This window comes from Macaca nemestrina, chromosome 10 (genome assembly GCF_043159975.1).
Source record: "Macaca nemestrina isolate mMacNem1 chromosome 10, mMacNem.hap1, whole genome shotgun sequence".
NCBI lineage: Eukaryota > Metazoa > Chordata > Mammalia > Primates > Cercopithecidae > Macaca > Macaca nemestrina.
In genome coordinates this window covers 68304260-68321997 of record NC_092134.1, presented here as the reverse complement: position 1 = coordinate 68321997, position 17738 = coordinate 68304260, and the positions used below count along the sequence as shown (strand labels likewise).

The window sequence follows — 17738 nt, the reverse complement described above, 5'->3', positions numbered from 1 at the left end:
ATATGTACGCAACAGAATGTCTAAATAATACAGATGAAGATTCAGAAATATTCTGATTTCAAAGAGCTCAAATTGCAATTCATCATGGATTCTGCAGTCAGACTACCTGAGTGTACACCTCGGCTCTACTGCCTACTAGCTGTGTGACCTCAGGCAAGTTATTTAACCTTTTTGTGATCAAGTTGTCATTTTTGTAAAATGAGAATATCAGTAGTGCTTATCTCATAGGGCTGTGAGAATTAAATTAGATAATGATAAAAAGTAATAAGCACAATGACTGGCACATGAGCAATACCTAATAAGCATTAACCATTTTCCTCTATTTTCTTCTGCTACTCCTCCTCCTTCCACCCCACCACCCCTTCTTCTTGTTTGGTTCATAATACAAGGTTTACAGACCAAAATATGATTTTAACATTCTGTAAGTAAGTAAATTTCTCATTCTAGCAATCAACTCTTTTCTCATTAGAGCATAAAGAGTAAAAGACCAGTAAAGTCCATCTGTGACAATTTTATACTTTTGATAAGTATTTAGGAGTCAGGGCGTAAGAAATGCAAAGCTGAATATATGAAGTAGCTGAAGAAATTGGGGGTGTTTATCATAAAGAAAAGATGATTTAAAGGGGATGGGAGTGGTCTCAAATGCCTATGGTCTGATTTCAAATAAGAAAGGGGTTAAAACATACTCCAGTGACTCCAGAGGACAAGGAGAGGACCAAGACCAGGAATTACTGATGTGACCAGGATAATAGAAGTAGAGCTCCAATTGGGATTTTGGGTTCAGCTGTGTCTCTGGTAGTCTGTGGCACCCACTGGCATGCATGAGATGCCAAGGACCCACTAATGGGGAGTTTGTTTATGCAGTTGCCTAGGAAATAAGGGGGAAGGAAGTTAGAGGTACACATTTGTACTAAAAGATTCTAAGGCCTGGCCCTAAGGACCAGGCCTGATTTCTACAGGGACATGGGCTGAAGAAAATTAACATTGGTGTATTTCACTGGGATCAGGGTATTAAGCCATGTTGCCTGTATTAGTCTGTTTTGTGTTGCTATAACAGAATAGGCTGGGTAATTTTAAAAGAGTTTATTTAGCTCTTGATTGTGGTAGCTGGAAAGTCCAAGAGCATGGCACTAGCATCTGCTTGACTTCTGGGGAAGGCCTTGTGTTGTGTCACAACATGGCGGAGAAGCAGAAAGCAAGCAGGTGCGTGCCGACTAAGGGAAATGAGGGATTTTGTGGGGGCTTGGACTAGTGCACCAGGGTGTAGCTGAGAATGCTTGACCCACTTTCTAAGAACCCACTTTCATGGAAACTAATCCAGTCTCACAAGAGCAAGCACTCACCCACTACTGTGACACTGGTACCAATAGATTCATGAGGGATCTGCCCCCATGACCCAAACACCTCCCACCGGGCCCCACCTCCCAACACCACCACACTGGCAATTAAACTTCAAGAGGGTTTTTTGCAGGGACAAACTACACCTAAACCATTGCACTGCTTTAGGTAACAAGTGACAAAGTTCATTGCCAAATGAAGGAAAGGGGTAGACTCTTCTCCATTTCTGCACAGGACACCAAGCTGTTCTGAGGCCATAAGTCCTATAGAGAATACAGGCCAGCTTGACCCTTGCGTGTTTACAGCTTAAGAAGGATGGACAGATTGCACTCAGATCTGAGAAGCAGACTTCTCACCAGTGGCACCATGGGTCAGGATATCTCCATTCAGGATGGTGTGTGTGGAACTCTTCCAAGGACTCACAGAATTAGCTGGTCTTTGCAAGGGAAAAAGTATGAGTAAATGAAACAGAACCCCTACACGAGCAATAAGGACAGGTCAGCACTTCAGAGTACAAATGCAAGGTAGGAATCTCCAAAAGTAAGCCCACAGACTGGTAGAGTCCAGGGATATTCAAGTTATACTGGGAAGACAGATTTGGACTCATTACAAAAACAACTTTCTAAGATTAACAGAATCATATATATACACATATATATGATTATATAACTCATGATTAGTTAACTCATGTGATTTAACATATATATATTTAACTCATGTGATTTAACACACACACACACACACACACACACACACATATATATATTATTATTTTTTTTTTTGAGATGGAGTTTCACTCTTGTTACCCAGGCTGGAATGCAGTGATGTGCCTCGGCTCATTGCAACCTCTGCCCCCTAGTTTCACATGATTATCCTGCCTCAGTCTCCCAAGTAGCTGGGATTACAGGTGCTCGCTACCACGCCTGGCTAATTTTTGTATTTTTAGTAGAGATGGGGTTTCACCATGTTGTCCAGGCTGGTCTTGAACTCTTGACCTCAGGTGATCCACCTGTCTCGGCCTCCCAAAGTGTTGGGATTATAGGCATGAGCCATTGCGCCCATCCCAAAAATATTTTTTAAAGCCCACCTTAATGAGCTCCCTGCCACTGGGCATGTTCAACTAGAGGCTGAGAGACCACAATTCATTGATACTTTGGAGAAAGATTGAGCTCACTGAGTTAGATGAGCTCTGGAATCTCTTCCAATTCTGCTCTTCTATGTCTTCTAAAGATACAGCCAGAGAAGGCAAAGAAGAAATTGGATGAACATGGAGAGATAACTCAAAACTTGATTTCTGCCTAAATTTGAGCAATTACTTAAAAGAAAAAGAATATGTAATCAGTATGTAATGAATCATTCACATTTTTAATGAGGGTAAGTTCTAACTTTTGATGAGTTTTAAGTGTATCAGTGGCAATAAATTTGGGAAACTTTATTTTCCAATCTACTGAATATAGTAATGGTCTATTGAAATGAGTGAGATAAAGATCACAAATGGGCTTCTGTTATACAGAGAGCACCTGCGGGCTTAAAAAAAATGTTGAGATGAAAAATTCCATAAAGTAACTTTTACATTGCCATCTGCTGGTTACTGCTGTAAGTGACAGCAATATAAATACAACCTCAAATCCTAATTGAGTTCTAACTGCGAATAAAAATATTGATTGCTTCAACGTGCTTCAAACATGCAGGAATCAAAGTAATTCTACATGTCTATTGGGATCCATCTGGTTATTGTCTAAAGTAGGAGATGTCCTGGCCTGGCACAGTGGCTCATGCCTGTAATCCCAGCACTTTGGGAGGCCAAGGTGGACTAATTACTGAGGTCAGGAGTTCAAGACCAGCCTGGTCAACATGCTGAAACCCTGTCTCTACTAAAAATACAAAAATTAGCTGGGCATGGTGGCTCCTGTAAACCCAGCTACTCAGGAGGCTGAAGTGAAAGAATCGCTTGAACCCAGGAGACAGAGGTTAGAGTGAGCTGAGACAGCGCCATTGCATCCCAGCTTGGGCAACAGAGCGAGACTCCATCTAAAAAATAAAAAAAATAAAGTAGGAGATTTCCTACCTGGACTTGGCTTCAGATGTGAATTCTCCCAGTGGTGCATCCATTATTGATACTGAAATAGCCCTTGGAAACAAGCATCCTAATAAGCCCTAAAATATACGTTTATTTGGGCCTGTCTTCAGCTCCCACAAACAAGTTTCCTCAAGGGTTGTTCCAGATGTTTCATGTGGAAGAGCTGACTTGCTCTGTCACCTGGTGGTATAGTGACATTTGTCATATTCATCTCCAAAGAATTAATGGCAAGTGGAAGACAGACTATATTAGGCCCAATTATCTCAAATACATAAAAGCCATAAAGTTAAGCAGAGCAAAAGTTGTTCCACTTGTTAGTATCTTAGTTTGACAGTCTCAGGGTATGCTCTGAAGAACACCAGGAAGCCTATGCAGATAATGCACTCCTCCCCCAGCTGAGTTAACGCTCCTTTCTCAGTACTTTCATTGCACCTTGTTCATACTGCAATTATAATACGTTTAATATTGTATTGTTAGATGGGTAATATCTGTTTCTACATTAGATTGTGATCCCTTTGAGGGCAAGCATCATATCCAATTTACATTAGTCTTGTTTGTGTTCAACCTAAGCTTTGGTATTAGATAGGACCTGAATAAATATTTACTGAGTGGAGGTCAGAAGAAGGAAGGGTGATAGGGAGGATGAGAAGGAGGAGGAGGATTCACTCTTCAAAATCAATGTTTCTATTCTCCACTTCATGTCTTAGCTTCAGAGTCAATTTTTTTTCAATTGTCTACTACACTTTGCAATCTGAATGTTCAGTAGGAAATATGTATCCAGGAATTTCCAAATGGATCCCCGGGTGTTTGCAGCCCAAACTGTTCTGCCTTTGCTGTAGTAATTTATTTCTTAGTTACGACATCATTATCCATGCAACAGTCTCAGAGCCATCCTCTATTCCCTCATTTCCATTAACACCTATGCTCAATAAGTCCTGTTGATTGCACTTTCCCTCCCTCTCCACTGCCTGCCTTAGTTCAGGTGCTCCTCACCTTTCGTGGTATCTCAGATAATTTCCTAATTGGCTCCTTGTCCTTAGTCAAGCATCCCATCATCTACCTCCATCTGTCACCAAAGTTACCACTCATAGACAGAACTGTTGAATATCCCTGGACTTTACCAGTCAATAGGCTTACATTTAGAGAGTCCTACCTTACATTTATACTCTGAAGTGCTAACCTGTCCCTTCTATTGCTCCTGTAGTAACTCTGTTTCATTTACTCTTACTTTTTCCCTTGCAAAGACCAGCTAATTCTGTGAATTCAGATACAACATTATTATCTACTTTTAAGCATTCAATGACTCTGATTATCTATAAGACAAAGTCAACTGTGGCATACCTAAGTTGTCATAATCTTTCCCAAACTTATTTCTTAGACCCATATTCCTCAGTTCTGTTCCATAAAACCTACTGTTCTAAATAATTGTCATTTTCCAATTACAACAATGATTCTCAGTTATATGTACTTCCCTATGGGTTATTCATTATACTTAAAGTGCTCACCTCAACCCCACCTGCCTTGGCCACTCTGCCTACTAAACATCTTTCATGACTCAGGTCTGCTGTTACCTCCTTGGTGATGTCTTCTCCAGCAGGTAAGTAATTGCAAATTTACCTAATCAGGAGCAAAATCCTCAGCTTTATATTCCCATAGCATCTTTCTTAGGGCATTATGACCTATATGAAGTCTCTCTACAAATTAGGTGGAAGTTCCCCCTCTGGACAGAGGCAGCTCTGTATCCAAACTTGAGAAGTGAGGTGTGGGCTGGATTTCAGCTCCCACTTGCCCCTTTGGTTGGGTTCCCATATACATACATAATATCACAGTTACTATGATTGCCTTAATGATGCCACAGTCTTCTCTCCAGCTGGTGACTTCCTGAAGCCAGTTAGATTAGTTAAAACTCGTATTCTTAGGACCAAGGACATAGTAAGCACTGAAAAACGTTCTTTGAATTGTTGTTTTTTGGAATGAGAAGATATTCCAAAAGTTGTCAGAGCAGATCTGAGGAAAGTCTCTGAAATATATAAATATGTAGTGTATATAAATAGGTAAGTGTTCTTACCTATGTGATCTTGGGCAAGTAACTTAATTTCCTTCTTCTCTTGTTTCCTGGTCTACAAATTGGGGATAATAAGAAATGCCTGTCTCAGGTTACTATGAAGATTCACTGAGAGGTGATCTGTAAAGCACTCAGAAGAGTGCCTGGCCCAGAGTATATACCATGTAACTAATGACAGTAATAGGATACACAAAGGGTATTCAGAGGTGAATCTTTTAAAATTTGGCAACAAATAATACAATTTTGGAGAAGAGAATCTTTATGCTTCGATTTCTGAAAATCTGAAGACAGATCGTGCATTTGTAGAAATATATTACTATTAATGTTAAATGACTGCAGATGTTTTAGTTCAGAGATAGAATCATAACATTTTAGAATTTGAAAGTTTAGAGATAATCCAAATTGCTTTTCTTATACATAAAAGTGTTGGGGCCCAAATGGGTTAAGTGACCTTTCCACAGTGTTTCTCCATCTGGCCCTGACCACATGTCCAGCCTCATGTCATCATCTCTCCCCTACCCCCAGCCCCCAATGTTCTCCTTTCCACACACCAAGTCCCAGCCTCATTAACATTTCCCAGAATGCACTTTCACAACTCTGTTGCCCCTGCTTGTGATAGCCTTTCTCCCTGTGCCTTCCTCCCATCTCAGCTCATTAAACAACTTCACGAACATCCTTTGAGCTCCAGTTCCACTGTTACATGTCTCCTCGGTGAAGCCTTCCTCTACTCCCCCAGCCCAAACTAGGTGCATTAAACCCCCAGCCCAAACTAGGTGCATTAAACCCCCAGCCCAAACTAGGTGCATTAAACCTAAAACTAGGAGCTCTGTGTTCATACATTTATTTCGCACTTGTCAGAGCAAGGGCTCTGGATCCTGGCTGCCCAGGTTTAAATCCCAGCTCTGACACTTACTAGTTGTGTGACCCTGGTCCTCTGTGCCTCAGTTGCCTTATCTGTCCAATGGGAATCATAATGAGACCTACCTCGCTTATTCATTCAGTCAACAAATAATTATCAGCTGCCTACTATGTGCCAGGAGCTGTTCCAGGACCTGGAGATATATGATGAACAGGACCAAGCCCTTGTCCTTACATTGAATGGATGAGTTAATCAATTAAAACCTATTATAATCAAGTATTACCATTATTCTAAGAGCCATGAAGAAATATACAGTAGAGTAGGAGACTCAGAGTGATGGAAGGAATGGTGGCTGTTTTATTAGAGAGGGGAGTCAGGGGAAGCCTCTCAAGAGGAGTGACATTTAATCAGAGACATAGGGGAAGCCAGGGAGCAAGCCCTGCAGAAATCTGAAGGGAGTGCATTCTAGGCAGAGAAAGCTTCACGTGCAAAGGCCCTGAGGCAGGAAAGGTGAGCTTGGGGTTGGGAGACAGGATAGCTAACAAGGCTATTGCCAAGTCAGTGAACCAGAGCAGAGGAAATGAGGCACTCCTTATTCCCGGCACCAAGATTTTCAGATTTTTATCTTCTAAATATTTATCCAACCTGTTTTTTCCTCCTCTTCAACCCTGATCTCCTCTCAATCCCAGATTTCTCTCCTTACAGTTGAGCTACCCTCAAAACTACCCTCCACTCTGTGACGGGATAATCTAAACATGTATCTCCAACCCCATTTTCCGCTGCTTTCTAATATTTCATTATCTGACCTGCCACTGCTTATAGACTAAAGTCCCAGATGCCTTCACATGATGGACAAACACCTCTAGAAGATAGCCCTGATTACCTCTCCACTTCCTACCTTGTACTGGACACTCCAACCACACCAAAGTACCAGTTCCCCCAGAAAACTCTATTTCTGGTCTTTATGCCTTGCCTCAAGCTGTTTCCTTTCCCTAAAAACCATCCCCTCTTCCACATTTTTGCTTGGCTAACTCAATAGTGAGACTCAGCTCTGGAGTTACTTCTCCTCTATGCCCACATCATCCCCTGGGAGTACTTCAGTACTTCTACAACATCACTTTGCAGGAATCGTTAAGAGGATATGCTTATATATCTGTTTCTCCAGTTAGCTTCTAATTTTCTCAAGAGCAGAGAACTAGTTCTTAATCATGTTTTACCCCCAGGGCATGATTTGTGTTCTGGCCCAGGGCAGCTAAGCAAACTACATTCATCTCCTTTCTCATGCTGCCAGCTTAGGAACTTACCCTCCTGCCACTGTCCCTTTGTCCCAGACCTACAACACACAGCTGCCCTGTGAGATTTTATTCAGGTGAATGGGTTTCAAAAGATGCCTAACAATTTCCAAGATTCTTTCATCACATTCATCTAAAAAATCCAAAAAGAAGAAAAAATGTACAGTTCAGAAGGACAGACATCCATATGTCTAGCTGAGAAAAACAGGGAAGGAGAGTAATTGTCCTGTGACTTTAGAGTTTGTGCTAATAGTAAGTTTTAAAAGGAAATCAAATATTTGAAGATGCAGGCTTATTTTAAATAAATCCGTTTCCAGTGTTCAGCTTCTCATTTTGTAAACTTAAGGATCACTTGCCAACTTTAATTTCTATACTTCTCTTGTACTTTTCCTGGTACTTAAAAAGGCAGTGTAGAAGTTGAGAATAGATGCTAAGTCAATTCTTTTTCCAATTAACATATTATTTTCCTTATTTAAGCTCCCTTTTATGTTATGTTCAAAGTTCTAGACTCCATTAAAAAATAAAATTAGTTTTAGTTCTATGTACACACAAAAAGAATTTTTTTATAGTTCCAGGCTCTAATCTCACACACGTGCACGCGCACACGCACACACACACACACACACACACACCATCCTGGAGCTGAGAGGTGAGACTAATCATTGCAACTCTTTTGAAAGTTTATTAAGAAAGAAGAGCTAAATGAGGGTTGTGGAAAAACTGTTGCCGACCCAACACATACTCAACAATTTACTCAATACAAATTTGCAAGATGTTGCGTCTACTCTATCCATAGCCAAGAAGAGAGAAACTTCCCTGAGTTGTTTCTATCTTCTACTTCTCTTCCCCGAGACTCTCTCTCCATTATTTGGCCCTGACCTCCCTTCACTGGGCTTCCATTACTTTTCAGATGAGATACAAAGCCCCTTAAGATCACCTAGAATATGTTTTCCCCTCTAAGACCTCTAAGCATTAGGACAGCCTGAGATCTCCCCTGGGAAGGCATTTTCCTCCCTTGTTGATGGGACTCATCCTTTGGGATTAATTCAAACATCACCTGCTCAGTGAGCTCAGCAAAGTGGCCCCGGCTCCCTTCCTTCCCCTGGCAGGAAGAAGAGTGGCTTCCTTTGGCCCCCCAGCCAATCCTGTACTTCCTAACCTCATTTGGATGAGTGAGATTAATATTTGTTATCTAGAGTACAAGCTCCTATAGGGCAGGTACTGGGTTTATTTCTCTTTGTATGCTCTGCACCTAGCTCTGTATTTGTTGATTAAGTGCTTGAGTCGGAGAGAAAGGCTGCACGGGAGAACAACTTGCCATCCACCAAGGTTCTATAGGAATGTAAGCAAGTTACTCACATGTAACTTTACGGAATTGGCTAAATTACTGCAGTAAAAGAATCCCTGAACTGACAAGGCCTCCTCCAGAGGTCCGGCAACAGGATAAGGGATATTTTCGCTGAACTAAGTCCTCAAAGTTTTTCCCTAACCACACCCATCTTATTCATCAGGGACAATTAAGTTAAATCAGTTCGATCCAAAACAAAATGCTTTATTGGATATCATACCTTTCTGCTTCACCACAACAATTTCAAAGATTTTATTTGTGCAAGCCATTTAGAATCAGGAATAAATAGGGAGGGTGCCAGTGGAGGGTTTGTTTACATGCTTTTACACCACCGTGAAAGGAAGACATAGCAGAGTTTACATATATGCCATGTAAATTGCCATCAAACCAGATGTGGCTTACAAGGTACCTTGTAACTCATCTCCTCTAAGCAATAAAGGCCTTTTTTCCTTCTGGCAAAAGTTTGAGAAACTTACTGCTGTTTTCTATCAGCAGATACAACAGATGGCTGGCACATGCCTGCTTTGCTAAATGAAATGGGCTTTCTGCAGAATTACTCTTTGATCCCTAGTGGCATGTCTACAACACCACAATGCAAAATACCACAGCATAGCAGAATCTAAACATTAAAGGTTTAAAGTTGTGCTTTTGATATGAGTACCTCCTGAAAAAAAATCATGCCCACAGTATGTAAACATATTCACATTCCCACTTTGAAACCATGGAACAGGGGTCAGAAAATGAGGCATTTCCTCCATTTGGTGACATAAAACCACTACTAAGGTATGACGGCAAACCCCTGGAGTGCAAAGGTATGAAACCACTTGGGTCGTAACTACCAAAACAATCATAACTCTATTAGGAAAAAATGTAGACAGTACACATTAAGGGAGTTCCGTAATAATAAGTGTTACCATAACTGCAGGGTTGGAAAGAAGTGTTTAAGGGTGTTTGACAGTTCCTTTGAAGTTGGAGGGGGAATTCTTGAATTAAAATTTACCCTATTTTTTATTTTTTTGGTTTATGTCAAAGGGAGAAAGAAAGGGGAAAAAAAATACTTTTAATATAAGTCTCTAACTCCAGTCCAATGGGAAACTTGAGATTGCAAACTGTAGCCAATGTAATGGGACCAGTGTTACATCATATCAAACACTATATTACAGAAACAGATCAGTAGGATGATTCTGTTTTTTATAAAATTAGCAATTATGTGAGTCCATTGTCAGATAAATGGCCTGTTTCTGTTTTCCCTTTTTTCCAATGGTGCTTTTCTCACTTTAAAGCTGAATTTGGATGATACTGACTGGAATCATTCACAAAGATACCAGTATCCAGACAAAGTTCTTAAGCCTTTGTTGTATTTGATTTTTAAATTATTATTGTTGTTACTTCTGACAGTTTTCAATAATTCAAGAAGTTTTTTTAAATTGATAGGGAGCTAGGCTAGTGTCACTAACTCATTTGTAACAAACTTTACATGTAGGAAAATGTTTCACTTGATACGCTGTCTCTTCAGCATATCTAATATTTTCTATTTTCAGTGGTTATACATAAAAACAAACGCATTCCTGCAGCTTAACTCCATAAAGCCAGTTATTATACAATATACACATGACCTCCCACATCCCCAGGGCAGCAGACAAAATTCTCCTGTTCTTCTCCTGTATCCACAGCAACACTTCAGTTTTGTTTTTAAACATCTGTAGATTCAGAAAAATGAAGCTACCCCACTGACTTTTAGTGGTTATAAGAATTCTGCACACTATACACTAGAAAAAGCTCACTTTAAGATCTGGACCTGTTGGTACAGATGTCTAGAGCTTGCCTAGCAATCCAGGTGGTAGGTTTGAAATTAATATTGGTTGATTATCATCACTCAGAGAATTTCTATTCCATAGACACCAATTTCACTCCAACCCTTGCCATCCATCTTAGAAATCCAAGCCCTTGGTCACAAGGAGGTTGGAAAGCTAGTACAGACGGCTCAGCATAAATCCACTGTCACTGCTAAAACAAAATGAAACAAAAGAAAACAAAACAAAAGCAACATCAAAAGAGATGCCCTGTTGTTAACTAAGTACTAGATTCATAGTACCTTAGCATATTTAGGCAGGTGATAGAACATATTATAGTTATCAAGATCAAGTTTATGAGACCCTTGTAAGTAAAGATCTATTTATATAACCTACCTAAATAAAAACATTTTGGTCTTACACCAAATTGGTTCATATGGAAATCAGCAGTGGTATCCTAATGTTTGATTCTGATTTGTCTGACAAAACTTCTCATTAAATTTTTACTTGAAAGTCATTGGGCTTAGAAAGGGTTATTTTCCAAATAAAATGTTTAATTAGTGCCTTATTTAGAAAAACTAAAATTAATGCTCATGGCCCCTGCCTGTCTCAAATTTAGAGAAAAAGAATAAAGCATGCCTCATTGAAAAATATCATCTATTGAAAAGCTTTATACAAGGATAAAGAGTATTTTCCCTTAATTACTAAAAATCCATTAAGGCTAAGCTTTTGCAGTAGAAATTCTTCTCTCATCTAAAAGCCTTGAGAAGAGGCATGTCAGAAAATGAGTATCAGGTTAAATGGAGACAAAGTTGTCCATGAAAAATGGGAATTGCAGGGAGAGGGAGAATTCAGGAAAAATGATTTCAGGCAAGAAAGATTTGGGCAGACCTCAAAAGAAATTGATGAGAATCTGATGAGCATTAATAAATTCTTTGGTCTCCATAGTTACAATGACCCATGACAGTCATTGGTGTTATCATTTTGTTGAGTGATAAGCAGTGTAAAAATGATACCAGATAATAAATTATTTATAATACAAAATATCATACAATTTTAAACTCACACACTTTTTATACACATTTGATGTAAAATATTTTTTAAAATTATAAATGAATTCATTGTAGAAAAACCAAAACATAATAGATGAAGATGTAACTGGTATTTACATCTTGGAAGATCAGATGTTGAACGAATGATTTTTTCTATGTCTGCCAACTTATTTTGTAATGGAATCAAACAGAATACACTATATTATAGACCAGGGGTCCCCAACCCTTGGGCCACATATCAATGCTGGTCCATGGCCTGTTAGGAACCAGGCCGCAAAGCAGGAGGTGAGCAGTGGGTGACTGTTCCCCATCGCTTGCATTACCTCCTGAGCTCTGCCTCCTGTTAGATCGGCAGTGGCATTAGGTTCCCATAGAACTGTGAACCCTGTTGTGAACTGCACATGTAAGGGATCTAGGTTATGCACCTTTTATGAGAATCTAATGCCTGGTCATCTGTCACTGTTTCTCATCACCCTCAGATGGAACCATCTAGTTGCAGGAAAACAACTCAGGGCTCCCACTGATCCCACATTATGGTGAGTTGTATAATTATTTCATTATATATTACAATGTAGTAATAATAGAAATAAAGTGCACTATCAATGTGATGCACTTGAATCATCCTGAAACCATCACCCTTTCCCGGTTCATAGAAAAATTGTCTTCTGCCAGGCGTGGTGGCTCACGCCTGTAATTCCAGCACTTTGGGAAGCCGAGGTGGGTGGATCACAAGGTCAGGAGTTCGAGACCAGCCTGGCCAACATGGTGAAACCCCGTTTCTACTAAAAATACAAAAATCAGCTGGGCGTGGTGGCACGTGCCTGTAATCCCAGCTACTCAGGAGGCTGAGGCAGGAGAATCGCTTGAACCTGGGAGGCAGAGGTTGCAGTGAGCCAAGATCACCCCACTGCACTCCAGCCTGGGCGACACAGCGAGACTCTGTCTCAAAAACAGAAATAAAAAAATAAAAAAATAAAATTGTCTTCCGTGAAACCAGACTTTGGTGCCAAAATGGTTGGGGACCACTTTTATAAACTACTTAATTTGCATGAGAATCTTCCCATGGCCCCAAATGGATGTCTAGAATATCCTTATAACTGCTTCATTTTATTCTTCTGCCACTATTGCTGGACCCTAAGTTGTATCTATTTTTTAATTTTTATAAACATCATGATGAGGAACACTCTTGGACCTAAATTTTTATTTATGTCTGTGCTTATTTCCTTGGCATGAATCTCTGGATGTAAAATTGTCCAGTCAAAAAGTCTATATCCTGCCTTTTGCCATCAGAGTCTAACAGCCCTGCAAAAAAGTTTACATGCACATCAGCAGCATATGATGATAATGCACTGTTCTCCACATACTAAAACCACTTCTAAAAGATCTGACCAAGTTGATGTGGGGAAATGAATTTCACTGTAATTTTTATTTGCATTTGTTGGAAGTGGAACATGAGATGCATTTTAAGTGGCCCAAGAACACTTTGGGTTACTGTAATGGTCCCCCATCTTTTGGGCCCCAGGGGCTGGTTTTGCGGAAGACATTTTTTCCATGGACCAGGAGGTGGAGGAATAATTTCTGGATGCTTCAAGCACATCATATTTATCATGCACTTTATTTCTTTTATTATTACATTGTAATATGTAATAAAATAAGCATACAACTCACCATCATGTATAATCAGTGGGAGCCCTAAGCTTGTTTTCCTGCAACTAGACGGTCCCATCTGGAGGTGATGGGAGACAGTGACAGATCATCAGGCATGAGATTCTTACAAGGAGTGTGCAGCCTAGATCCCTCGCATGTGCACTTCACAATGGGGTTCACAATCCTTTGAGAATCTTATGCTGCTGCGGATCTGACAGGAGGCGGAGCTTAGTCAGTAAGGCGAGTGATGGGGATCATCTGTCAATACAGACAAAGCTTCAGTCACTCGCCTGCCACTCACCTCCTGCTGTGTAGCCCAGTTCCCAACAGGCCATGGACCAGCACTGGTCTGTGGCCCAGAGGTTGGAGACCCTTCGTTACTGGACCAATAATTTATTGGAAGTAAGTAACACCTTACTGCTTCTGTAAGGTCTTCAATCCTGAGGTTATTTTAATGTTGTCCACATGTTGCTAAAACACTTAAATATAAAATTTAAAACTTCATTAATCAGCTATGTGTTTTGTTTATGTATTGCTGAAATGCCTAAACATTTGATATCATTTGGATGAAATAATCAGATAATGAAATGAAATTTTCATTTTCCATGTAAATGTTTTGATGTGGTTTGGCTTTAGCCATAGATGTTTCAAAATACTTAATTGGTATTGAAGTCATTTTTCCCATCTTCAGAATTTCTGTGCATTTCAAAAATGATGGTGCTGGGATCACATAACTTTAGTGAGCAAAATTAGCCATACTTAAATGATATTAAAAATAAAAAAATAATATTTTAAAGCATCTTGCTGCTTGGTATTGTGTAGATTATTCCCCCTTCCCACATTTTCCTCAGAAAGCAGATTTTATGTAGTAAGTTGTGGTAACCTATTCAAGGCCGAATGAGTAGAGAGAGAAAGGTAGCTTAATTGAGGTGCTAACATTGTCTTGCATCATTAGATCATCCACATAGGTGAGCAACACTCAAGCAGGAGAAAAAAATATTACAAACTTCATCTTCATGCCAGTTCCACTCTCCTCCCTAATCCCCTACAGGACATATTCCCAAGATTGTATGACATGTCAGTCCATTTTGTACTCACCAATATGCCAATATTTGCACACAAGCATTATACTATTAAGCAATAGGGGAGGCAACATGGAATTTAAGCCTTTGCTTCAAATTCTATTCTTCAGCAAACATAAGTGAGAAAGAGATAGAGAGAGGAGGGAGGGAGGGAGAGAGGGACGGGGGGGGAGAGAGAGAGAGCGAGAGAGAGCTATTGGCACTTTCTGCTTCTCCTACAGTTAACCAGTTACCAAATCCTTTCAGCTGGAGGGGTGCAGTTCAAGCTACCTTTTAGTAGTTCTTATGAACCCATAAAGGTATAGGTTAAAAAATGTCTTTTCAGAAATATAGAATTAATTGGCCATTTAGTTAATGACCATCTGATGAGTGGTCGACCACAAGTAAACAGATTCAGCTGAAAAGGAGATAATGAAAGGCCATTCATTGGTTTATTACTGATTTCACAATATTCCCCACTTAATTGTTTATAAAGTATCTATGAAGAGGGACTTGTAGGGAGGAAAGGAATAATTTCCCTATAGAGCAATAAAAACCTCAATGACCCTATCTGCAAAATGGGGGTATTAACAGCAGATGACTTTCCTGTTATAAACCTCAATGAATCCAAAACCTCAATTTTTTTTTAACCACATAGCAATGGAAGTGTTGAAGGGCCTAGATTTGATCTATTTCAGAAGAAGAAGAAAAAGATAACAGACTTGAGGGGAAAAAGACAGCTAAAATGGTCATGTCTATACCATAACAGGTAATTAGAGGGAAACAAAGTGGTTTCTCAATTCAAAATAGTTATTTTTTTATAAAGTGTTTTCTGTATCACATTCTTCTTGAAAATAATCATTTAAGGAACTTTAGAATAAAAAGACCTCAAAATGTGGTTTTAATTATAATTATAATGATTTTCATAGTAGACACATTTTACCAACTAATAAGCTAAAGAATTTATTACTTGCCATTTGTCCTCTAAAGTAAATTCTCCAATTGTACAAAAGAAATTAAATTCACATAAGCATTTTATTCTTTCTTTCTAAAATTAGAAGCCATAAAATGAACAAAAAGTAACATATAGAAGATGCTAATGTGCTAAGGAATAAAAGGAATGCTTCTTCATAAAAAATAGATTGCAGTTTTCTTTTCCATATGAAAGCATTTAAAATGGTAACTTGAAAACATAGGCTGCAATATTTTACAACTTTCTTACATGACACCTTATGGATCTAACTTCTACCAGAAATATGCAACATTCATATTCCAGTGAATAACATTCAACATACTGGCTTTTTAAAAGTGCACAGTGTCAGAAATACTTATAGACTTTAAAATTTGTTGTAAAGTATAAAGAATGTCACAAATGATTAGAAACTACTATGGGAAAAGAGTCTTTTAAGTATGTTAAATTTTAATGTCAATGATTACAGAAACACAGTGATGTTGGTATTGGAGATCTTTATATTTCCAGCAGCCTCAGGACACTGAGTCTTATCAGAATAGTGGGCTTAGGCACATGGCTTACTCTTTTTTTTTTTTGAAAATCATTAATTTATATGGCAACTTGAAATAAATGGAAATTAATTCTTTGTTTGCTTTGGCAATCAGATGAGAAATTTCTCTTAATAACTGTAAAATGTGCCAGGCTACATACTGTACAGTACTATTTCCACCTGCCATAAGGCAGTGGAAATATTAAAGGGTAATTTTCTCAGAACTTACCTGCCCTGCAGCTTGCCAGGTAAAATTCATGGAATGGATATTGACAGGAATAGCTGGCATTCTCTGTTGCGCTTTTCTGAAATCATGTGTAAAAGGTGCCATTTTCCCCTCTGAAACAATCAGGATATCTTCTTCAAATCCTGGTTTTTAAAACAATACAACGATCAAATCAGGTAGACTTGAAATCATCTAAATCAGAAGTTTCAAGCAAAAAGAAAACTAAATAATTAGTATGGGTCATTTTTGTTCACAAGGCATCTGCCTTCGGTACCATCAGCGCTACTAAGATTAATTGTCCTCCGTGGATGATGAGAATGATGTCAACAGACCCATGCTTTCAGGGAAAAGGGATGGACATGGAGTTAACCGATGCAAACAAATGCTGGGTGCATCTAAAAACGCAGGGCTATAAAAATTAACAACAGCACGATCAGAACACTAGATCAGCTTTGGTTTCTTAAAAGAGAAGTTTATAAGCTTTCAGATGGAAAATCTCTAATTAAAAGGTGGGAACACTCTTTTATGGAAATTAAGTTTTAAAACACACGAAATGCAGGTATCCCTCCTTCTTGAAGAGTGGAGAGAGGACACAGGCAGGGGAAGGCGCTGGACGCGGGGGCCTTACCTATGAGTACTCTCGCCTGGTGAGCATCGATCCACAGGTACAGGCTCTCCTCCCGCGGCTGCCCGGCCTCCGCCCGCAGTGCCAGCAGGCACAGGAGGATGCTCCAGAGCCAGAGAGCGGCGGCAGCGAAGGCGCTCCTCCGGGCCATGCTGCTCAGGACCTCCTTGCTGCGGGGGAAACTCCTTGTGCCGCACCTACGCAACCTGAGGCCGTCAGATCCTCAGCTGCGCTGCAGCCCCCTCAGCCAGAGCTGTTCCCGCTTAGACGGCTGGGAGCGTCGCTTCCCAGCCTGGGTGCCAAGGAGCCTGCGAGAGCAGGAGGAGGAGGGGGCAGGCAGGACGGGGGAGGCGGGGGGGAACCAGCGGGCGTGAGCCGTGCAAGAAGATGGGGCGCGGGCGGGAGTGGGGGTGGCAGAGACGTAAGACTGGCAAAGCTGGCGAGGCCGGCAGTCAGCGGGGCAAATAGAGCGAGAACAGAAGAGCGGGAAGGGCTGGCGCAAGCGAGGTGCGAGCGAGTGGTGCCTGCAAAGCCCGGGCGGCCGCCACTTGGGGGCGCTGTGGGGTCCCCCGGGGGCGGGGCCGCGCGGGACCCCCGAGTCAGCGTTCACAGCGCGGTGAGCCCAGTGGAGCGCACGCGGAGTGGGCGTGTAGGGCTGGCGAACCCGGAGAAGGGCACTCAGAGACCCCTGGGACGTCACTTGCCTCGGGCCAAGGGAGGCTTCGGGGGAGGGAAATGGAGAGAGCGGACAATGCTGGGCTTGACTGAGCGCTGATGATGGTGATGGTGAAGAGGGTGATGACTCCTGTTCCTCCTCCCGCGCTGACTGAAGGCGCAAATTGCCCATCGT

At 40.6% G+C, this 17738-nt stretch overlaps 1 protein-coding gene across 2 annotated transcripts in view; it reads right to left on the bottom strand.

Moving 5' to 3' along the window:
* The window catches only part of LOC105473451 (WNT inhibitory factor 1), a 71759-nt gene extending 54575 nt beyond the window's left edge, over nucleotides 1–17184 (bottom strand). For both annotated transcript variants that reach the window (XM_011727275.3, XM_071071500.1), the window contains exons 1-2: nucleotides 16892–17184; nucleotides 16267–16406 (exon numbers count right to left, since the gene is read on the bottom strand). In XM_011727275.3, coding sequence (XP_011725577.2) covers nucleotides 16267–16406; nucleotides 16892–17039 — 288 coding nt within the window. In that variant the 5' untranslated portion in view covers nucleotides 17040–17184. The remainder of the gene's footprint in view (nucleotides 1–16266; nucleotides 16407–16891) is intronic.
* Nucleotides 17185–17738: the final 554 nt, after the last annotated feature.